Source organism: Thalia democratica, chromosome 5, assembly GCF_965202585.1.
Source record: "Thalia democratica chromosome 5, ktThaDemo2.hap1.1, whole genome shotgun sequence".
Lineage (NCBI taxonomy): Eukaryota > Metazoa > Chordata > Thaliacea > Salpida > Salpidae > Thalia > Thalia democratica.
Window position 1 is genome coordinate 58,304,201 of NC_139169.1, and position 9,976 is coordinate 58,314,176.

General features: G+C 24.9%; 1 protein-coding gene across 4 annotated transcripts in view; it reads right to left on the minus strand.

Annotated features, from left to right (window-relative positions):
- LOC145837080 (phospholipid-transporting ATPase ABCA3-like) overlaps positions 1–9,767 on the minus strand; it is a 31,793-nt gene extending 22,026 nt beyond the window's left edge. For 3 of the 4 annotated variants that reach the window (XM_082944850.1, XM_082944851.1, XM_082944849.1), the window contains exons 1-8: positions 9,424–9,767; positions 9,032–9,207; positions 5,941–5,991; positions 4,499–4,642; positions 3,939–4,127; positions 3,593–3,782; positions 3,038–3,141; positions 1,790–1,921 (exon numbers count right to left, since the gene is read on the minus strand). In XM_082944850.1, the coding sequence (XP_082800976.1) occupies positions 1,790–1,921; positions 3,038–3,141; positions 3,593–3,782; positions 3,939–4,127; positions 4,499–4,642; positions 5,941–5,991; positions 9,032–9,207; positions 9,424–9,755 (1,318 nt within the window). In that variant the 5' untranslated portion in view covers positions 9,756–9,767. Of the gene's footprint in view, positions 1–1,789; positions 1,922–3,037; positions 3,142–3,592; positions 3,783–3,938; positions 4,128–4,498; positions 4,643–5,940; positions 5,992–7,703; positions 7,735–9,031; positions 9,208–9,423 lie in introns of those variants that run through there. The other variant, XM_082944852.1, reaches the window with a different exon arrangement.
- Between the last annotated feature and the right edge of the window lie 209 nt (positions 9,768–9,976).

The following is a 9,976-nucleotide window of genomic DNA, read 5'->3' on the forward strand; positions in this document are numbered from 1 at the left end:
TTATTTATAACTAATAGCTTAATAGCAAAATTTTGTTTAAAAAAAAACTAAACTTAAATTTACAACTTTAAGTGTGTGTATAAAGAGATTTAATCAAAAAGAGCATACATACGCATGAAAAAACTAAAAAATACCATTAAAACAAACAATCAATTATTTATGAAATCTTTAATTTTTAATTTACAAGGTACCATAAATTTGCTTAGATTGCAGGCTAAAATTGAAATATTCAACTTAAACTGTATAAAAAGTATTAATAAAAAATTTAGCTTCAATTTACAAATTCAAGTGTGTGTATAAAGAGATTTAATCAAAAAGAGCATACATACGCAAGAAAAACTAAAAAATAACATTAAAACAACAAAAAATCAATTATTTATGAAATAAAAGAAATCTGTAATTTTTAATTTACAGGATACCGTAAATTAAAAAACGTGACAGATCGTGCTTTACTGGAAAAAATAAATCATGACTGTGTGTAGCCATAAACACGCAATAGTAGGAATATGTGAATTATTCATAAACGCTCAATTATCTTCAACTTTTCCACTTATTTTAAAACTTTAATCTTTCCAATAACTTTTCTTTTGTTATTTAGGTAAAAGTATACGCACTGTTTTGGTTTGAAAGTTTTTCGGAAATTATTTAGGAGACTAGAATGCTTAAGGATTAATACTTAAAACTAACAAAACTTATTAAACTTATAAAACTATTAATACTCAACCATTAAAAAAATTAAAATCAGTGTTAAGTTTTCTTTAGAGTGTTTAAACCATAAGCCTAAAAATAAACATAAGCAGTTTACATATTAATTTTTGGAATTGATGTTATACTTAATTGTCTTAACTATAAAATATTGCTCAATTCACTGTAATGTAAAGAGCTTACTTAAAAAATAAATAAATGATATCATTTATGTAATTTATATTGCTAAACAAACTATTAATTAGCATATAATTTTATAACTTACTAAAAGAAGAACGTACATAACTTATACTTATTATTGTATATATTAAATTTATATAGCTTATAATTGTTTTAATCCTCTTGACACTTTGTTTGGCCGATTAACGAAGATATGAAACAAGAATATTATACTAACTGAATAATAAAATACAGGAGGAGATAATTAAAATTCATCAAAAATAAAACTGTGCAAAATAACTAAAATTAGTGATAAAAAACTAAATATACAATACAAATTAATTAACAAGGTATATAAAACTACACATTTAAAATTATATATATCTTGTTGGTAAATTTGTATTATGTATTATTTTTAGCAGTTTTATTTAAAAAAAATTGATTAATGTAAAGTAGAAACGCCGTCAAAATGAAACAGACTATGAAAAAAAACAATTGTATCTCTTTAAAATGGTATTTTCTTGTTGAATATTTTTTTAGCATAATTGATAGTTATAGAAGTGTTAAGTCAGATAATAAACTTATTATAAACTTAAAGGTAGTACTAGGTTTTTTTAAACGTCATGGATTTTATTTGTTTAATCGATATCAACAAATATTATACTAGATGATTTTACAAAATAAAAGCATTAAAAAAACATCATTCTACTGTGAATAAACTTGTCTTTCATTATAAGTGTAAAACACCGTTTAGTTACATAAAATGTGTACTTATCGAGAAACATTGTTATTTAGGGACAGCTTTTATATTGTTAAAAATTATACAAATTAGTAAATAAAACTAGTGCTACGTGAAAAAATTTATACGACAAAGAATTTAAATCAGAACATAGGTCAAAGTGATTGCAAGACAATAAAAACTTACTTATAAACCCATCATCAACGTACGGTGGGTAAGGAAATCTCCGCATACTGACGTAGTCATTCGTTGGTTTTGCTTTGTCGGTAAAAACTTCACCTACCGACATACTAATCGCGTGCATCAACGATAAAAAACCTGAATTTAATTATTATGATTAGTTTTAATTCTTTCAAAGATATTTTATTTATATCGTAACATTTCTGAAAAAAAAAAACAAAGTTCTTAGTAAAAAGTCAATTTTTTTGTGTTAACACTGTAGGGGGTCCAACATTTTTTTTCTTTATTAACAAAAATCTATCTTACCCTTCATTTTTTAAACTGGAGATCTCAAACTTTGAGGAAACATTTCTTATCTTTTAAAACAATACTTATCTTTTATTTACATGAACTAAAAAAGCACAAAGATACATTATAACTATATCACGCTTTACTAAAACTACAGTTAAACACACATGAAAACATTATTCTTAAATCTAACGTGTTTAAAGTACATTATTTCAGCACACCAATTACTGCCGAATGCTCATAACTTTAAAATGTTGTTTATTTTATATCAAAAGCAAAGAAAACTTTTTTTTTTCTTACGTATTCATTCAAAAGAAAACTGTTTTGAATAAAACTTATCAAATGCTTTTATCGTTACAAAAAATTCCATATCTATTCACACGCTTTAAAATATTAAAATGAAGTGTTATTTTCGTTACAAAGCTACTTTAAATGTGTTTTTTTAAAATATATATTGATGATGACAAATTTATTTTATCTATATGTGGATTTTTCGTGTCAAGTAAAAATGTTATTCCTTACCATGTCAAAATTGTTTGAAATTCAAGGTTTTTCCAGGTTTTTCGGCAACCCTGTCTGATATAATTTAAAAGGCAAAAGAATTTAAAAGTAAGAATTTCAAAAACATTAAAAAATAAAACAAAAAATAGGTGTTTATTTTAATAAGATTTTTATTTTTTTTAAATAAAAAAAAATTCTGCATTGAAAAGATTATAATATTAGTTATGGACTTAAAGTATAAACTTGAAAAAGATCGTTAGAAACAAAGGAATAGACATATATTAGTGATATGGCTTTTTTTGCGTTTTTAGTTTGCTCTTCTAAAATGGACCTGTTCAGCTCACCAACTTTGATTGCTTATATCTCGAAAGTCTACTTTGAATTTCTAAATAACATGGTAAACCAAAACAAAAAGGACCCTCCAGACGGTCTTAACTTAAAACGTGTGAAACGAGTTTTAGAAACCTTCCTGGTAATACTTTGGTCTGCCGCCATATTTAGAATTTGGAGACCTCGGCCCTTGCAATATGACACCGGGGTACAGCAGATTCGTTCTCCATGTATTACGTCTGTTGATAAGTATATTTTGATTAAATAATTAGTTTATTAAAATTATAGCCTAGATATACTTAAGTAAAGTAAAGTTTTTAAAAAGTAACTTAAATTGTTATATGATAACTAACAAAAGAGCACCATCAATAAAACTTTATCATAAAGCAAAAACATCATACAAAAATTTTTAAAAAAATTACATACATTTTTATTTACGTTTAATCGTTAATAAAGTAAAAGTCGTATATTTAAAGTATTCAAATTTTAGAAAAAATTATATAATAACTGATTTATTTATTTATTTTATTTTTTCTATATCTTTAGAAGAATTAAAAGCTTTTTTTATTTTTATTGACTTAAAGATCTTCATCTAATCTACAAAATAAATTTGAAACTTTTTATTGTAAAAGTTTATAAACACTTTTCAATGGTAAAGCTAAATACATTCTAAAACGTTTTACTGCTTACATTGATCCAAACTGATCTGACTGGTTCGGATTTCTGTTGATCGGGTCCGCGTGAAACCTCAGGTCGAAAGCGATGTTTTCAGAATCTTTCTTGAGGTCTCCACTGAACAGTGCTCCCGCTAACAGCTCCTTCAAATTACTTTCTACTGCTGTGAATTCAGTGAAGCTTTCCTTGGTGTCAAATCCTTGAACTGTAAAATAAAAAAACTAAGTGAAGACACAAACTTTGTTTTTTTTTTTTGTTCTCATACTTTTTATTAAAACAACATTTTCTTTTCTTGACTAAAGTTAGAATTAACTTTTTTATATTTTGAAAATCTTTAATGATTTATTAAAATTCAACACACGCGTGACTCCCGGAATTCTAGGAGTTCCCTTGAGGTACTTGAGCATTCCTTCTGTTCCATTTTCTATTTGATTTGCCCGACTTTCATCTCCTCCGCCAGCACCAGCTTCACCAGCATTGGAATCACCGTCATTGCCGCCTGTGAACAGGCCTGAATCACCGTCACTTAACTGCGTTTTCGTGATGCATTCTGTGTTTTTGTATTAAAAGTGCATAACGTATTTTGTATGTATTAAATTTTATAAGTTCTGTTATAGTCTAAAGTTTATATAACAGTTGCCATCAATTTCGGTGTTATAAACTTTCTGGCTATTATACACTGTACAATAGTCTAAATCAGGGTTTCCCAAACTATTTTTCAAAAAGCCTTCTCCGACAACATAAGTCAAAAAACTACAATTAAAACACCTAAGACCTTTTTTGCTCTTCATCTGCAACTCCAGAATACCTAGTGTAAGTTTCAAACTATGACCTCATGGCCCTTAAGGATACCACTTGGCCCATTTTGGGAAACCCTAGTCTAGATAAAATAAAAATATGTATAATTACAATTCAACCAACTTGAGACATCAGCCACTGCTACGCCGAAAACTTCAACTAATGCCGTCATATTCGTTCTCAGCTTGTCAACAGTCGTTTTACTACTTTCAGCCACGCTTTTTAGGGCGCTTTGGAAAAACTCCATTTGAAAAAGCTCCATTTGATCTGAAGAAACATGATATCGCTAAACTACTAAAGGTTTTAGTAATAACTTCAAGCAACACTAATTTTTAAGTATTTTTTATTCAAAGAAGAGTGCAAGTAAGAATAAATAAAACATATAAATAAAAATTTACTATGATTAAACATGAAAGCCATAAGGGGGTTACAAAAAAGTTACAAAAAAAAACTTTGGTTTTTATTTAAAAGCTTTAAGTACAGACTACAAGATAGTTTTTATAGAATTCAAAAATGTCAATTGACTTTCAAGATATTTTTTTTTTGTAAAAATGTTCCGATACAAACGTATGGACTGGAAATTTTTTGGGGTCAACTTTCTCAGAAATTTTAAAAATCACTAGAAATCTATCTCCACCTTCATTTTTTAAGCAATCTTCTTCAAATTTTCAGGAAGTGTCCTTACATTACAAGAAAAAAAAACTTTACTTATGAATTTAAATAAATAAATAAATGATAAAAATTTTATCACAAAAGTTTATAAAAAAAGTCTTTTTTTTGAAGGTATTTTTACTCAAAATTTTTTTAAGTCTAAAGTAACGTTTTTTTGTTATTGTATAAAGGTTAGACTGTAAAAGTTTGAAGAAGATCGCTTGAAAAATGTTGGAGGAGATAGATTTTAAACAAAATAGTCTTTTTTTGCTGTTTTAGTATTCCCTTCCCATAAGGAACCTATTATGGGGTCCGACTTTGACTTGTCATATCTAAAAAACTAATTAGAATTTTTGGAAATGGAAAAAAGCAACTTTTAGCTTAGTAAAAACTCTATAAAATAAGATCTACTTGTAAAAAACATAAAGCTTTTTTCCAGGTTTTTTAAATTACACGTTTTGTTTTAGGGTAAACTTTTAGTTTAAAATTAAGTTTACGATAAAAATCTGTGTTAAATAGTAAAATTACATTTAAAGGTATCTTAAAGTTTCTTTAAATATATTTTTTTATAATTTTTTTTGATGATGACAAAAAAATATTATCTATACGATAAATCTTTTGTCTCAAATCAAAATTTTACTACTTAACATGTAAAAGCTGTTTAAAATTACGGGTTTTTCTGTGATTTTTGATCAAAATTCCAGTTTTTTTTTAATTTTCTCGAACTCCAGGTTTTTTGGCAACCCTGTGTTTAACATATACACTTCAATATTCGATTTAATTAAAACAATATAACTGAATATTATGCAATTTTTAAGGGCATTTCAATACTTAACAGTACAAAATGTAACAAAAAAGAAGCTTTGAAAACCTGTATAAAAAAATTTTAAAAAACTAGCAAACGAGAAACAAACTTTCAGGGGATGAAGGGTTTCCAGAAAGTATTTCAATCAGTTTATCTCGATCTAAAATTTTACAATTGTTAGTAGTTCAACTAGCATATCAAACAAAATGTTTTTGTGATAAAGCCTTAAATACCAAGACAAAATAAAGTCCTTTAGACTTGTAAAACTGACTACTTAGAAAACAATTATAGAAACAACAAACAGAGTTTGAAAACAGTTATTTAATAAAACTGTAACTTTACTTACTTAAAACACAAACTACTGCATGACTTAAATTAACACAAACTTAACTTTTAGATAGGTCAAGACTTTTATTGGTAAAAACTAAAATTCTAAAACAATATTCATTTTTACTTATTTCATCATTTAAGTTATGTTAGTTTTTACCATTCAAACTCTTTTGTGCCAATTCTTTATACCAGAATTGTAAGTATCCAGTATAGATATTTAAGACTACTAAGTTAACTAATAAAACATTTACAAAAATCGTTTCCAAAAGCTAGATTAGCAAGATAAATTCTAGCAAATAAAACGTTAGTAGAGCTTTACGAAAACTACTTATATTTGTTAAAAATTCTTGTATTTTTCAAAACAATATATTAACTTGGCATCATTAATTTTCAAACTAACATACTACATGTGTAATTTTATAAAAACTAGACTGTAATACTGCAAAAACAGAAACAGAATTCTGATATAAATTTTATAGATAGATATAATTTGCGTTTTAGAAATATCTAATTTATATTTTGAAAAGCAAACTTCTATCATCAAATAGAAATACAGAAATCCTATAGATAAAACATAAAAAATAAACACTTAAGTATTTTTAAATTTAAAAGTAATTATAAGTACAAGTTTTATTGTTATATAAAATAGGCTATAAGGTTGCATAAACATATTTTTTTAATGTAATTTTATAGATAAATATAATTTGTGTTTTAGTTAATTTTTCATTTCTATTTTGAAAAGTAAATTTCTATTATAAAACATAAATTCAGCAATCTTGTAGATAGAGCATAAAAAACATACATTTAAAATGTTTCGAAGTTTATAAACTAGTTTTAATTACATATGCAGTTTTTTAAAAACTAGGCAACAACACAAGCAAAAATTTTATGAAATTTTATAGATAGATATAATTTGTCTTTAATTAATTTTTTTTTATTTCTATTTTGAAAAGTAAAACTCTATAGCAAAATAGAAATGCAGCAATCCTATAGATAAAGCATTAAAAATATAAATTTAAATATTTTCAAGTGTTAAACAATTATTTATAAAATATAAATTATATAAATAATTTAACTACCATTAAAGCTTTCATTGCATGATAAGACTGACTTTTTATTCTAATAAAATAAAAATTATTACCTAATAAATAATAATTGTAACATTTTAATTTGAAACGAATTAGAATTAACTTTTTGAAATAACTTTTAATTAAGTGAAGTTTAAATTTAACTTTTTTTATATTGTTAATACTAAAAATTGTCTACCACCTAAAAACAATTAAAAAAATTAAAAACAACAAACAATAAGGATCAATAATAAATATTGAACTAATCTAATTATATCAAATTACTATTTAATTGAATTCATAATTTTTTTAACAATCATGTTGTAACAATAAAACATTTTTTCATTCGTTTAAACAAATTAGACAAACAAAATTAGAACTTCATGCTTTCAATTAAACTTTCTATGTTTCAACTACAGAATTGTTATTTGTAGTGATTTAATTATTTTTCCTAAGCATTTTTCTATAAACAAACCTATTTGAAATGCTATTTTTCCTGGTGAAACCTTAGACAGAAAACCAACTTATTGAACATTTTATATCTAAGTCAAATACTTTGCTTTAAAATAATTTGGTTCTTTATTTTTTTTTGCCAAAAAGTAACAGAGTAATTGACAACTTTTTTAGTTTCCTTCAGTACAACTTATAAAATATTTTGCATTGTTTAAAATGTGCATAGTTGTTTTACTAATTCAAAAACAGGTCTATTTGTTAAAATAAAAAGTACAATTTTTTAATCAAAGACATAAACAAGGCAAACTGAAAATATTTTATAAACAGTTTTTTTAATATTTTTAAACTTTTAATTTAAATTCTTTTTAAATCTTAACCAGTAGATGAATCCAAACTTATAATGTATAACCATCTCTTAAAAAAATAAGTAAAGGTAAAGTTTTTTTATTGAATAAATTTCACCATCTTTAGTGAAGAGTGAGACAAAAAACACAACACAATTTAACAGCACATACCATAGGTGTTAAATAATTACATTTATTTATTTTAAATATTTTTGTGCTATGCATAATATTTGAAAGAAATATCAATTACAGTTTCTTACTTGTAATTAAACTTCACTATTTTATTTTATTTTACACACTTATTATGACCCATTTTTTATTGAAAATCTTAAAGTTATTTGAATATTCTAAGAAACATCATATAGATAAAAAATGTCAAATACTATAAGGGGTAACTAACAAACCAAATTAAATTAATAGCTTATAAAATTGTAAGTATAATCTCTTTATGGTGAAAAAAAATCCAAAAAATGTAATTTTGAAACCAAAACTTTAAAAAATACTTTTAATTATATTTACTACTTTAATTATTAGGGGAATCTGATAAATTTAATACATAAATAATGTTTATAAAGTAATACAGTTGTGTTAGTTTTATCCGAGTAATATTTGTCATAAAATGTTTAACTCATTTAAAACATTATATTATTTTGCAAAAAATAAAAATTAAGTAGAGCTAAAACAACTTAAAAAAATATTTTGATGCAGGAGTTTTTAGAGCTTAATAGATTTTTGATAAAGGGGAAAATGCACATTTTATTAGAATTTAATATATTAGTTCAGTATTTTTCTTTTAAATTTATTAAAAAATTATTTCATATAAACAAATAAACATCTTTTAAAAAATTGATTAAGTTTTGTTTTTAATTATAAAGATGTAAAAAAAAATATTTTTGGTGATCTTACTTTGATCTTATTTTAATATTACATAAAAGTCAATGGTAATAAAACTTAAGCCTAAAAAAATTATTAACAGTTTGTTTAATACTTTTAACTATCAACTTACCATAACCACAAGACTCTTCTAAATTAGTTTTACCAACAACATTTAAATGGTCTGCTGTTTTCTTCATAACATCTTCTATAAACTGATTGCCTTTGGGTGAATATGCAAGAATCAGTTTTCCATTATCAGGTATTACATCGGGATAAAACCCAGGTAATGATGTAACAGTGTATGAGCTGCAAAAATATAGTTTCTTTTTCTGTATACAGAATTATAAAATTAAACTTGTTTTCATGTCATTTACTACCATAACATTTGAAGAACATGTTCTTTTGATTTGTTTTTTTTTTTTGAATTTAAGAATTGTTTACTAAAAATAACTTAGATAAAACTAAATAACAGAATATTTATCTAATGACAAAACTCTACAACATATCATTATCAAAACTAACGGAAAAACTGTTGGTGTTGCTGTAATTTCAACTTCAACTTGGGTGCGAATAAGCACCAATATTAGCCCAAAGAAAATTGGAAGAAATATTTCAAAGAAAGATCCTTTGGGACGGCGTTTTTGCAACACAAAGTTTTTCCATATCAGCAGCCAAAGCATTCCGTGGCGCTCACGCTTTTCAAATAACTGCATTGATTGACGATTTTCAGCATTTTGATTTTGCCCTATATTTCTACTATTTCTATTTCCATCAGTACTGTACTCCTCATTTTGGTTAGAACTTATGTTGGCAGGTTGATCATCTTTGTCAAGATTTACATCCTCATCACTCATACTATTTTTTTTTAATTTATTTTACACTAAAAGATAAAACATGTATGTTGCAAGGTGTTGTACTTCGTTTTTTGTTAATTTCAAAATCATTTTTAAGTCAAATACAGTTTTCTCAGTTAACACTCACATTCTGATTTGTATCTACTTAATTTTATAGAAATGTAAAAGCTTAATTATTTGTAAAATGCTCATCATCTTTTCAAGTTATTGTAGCAAACACT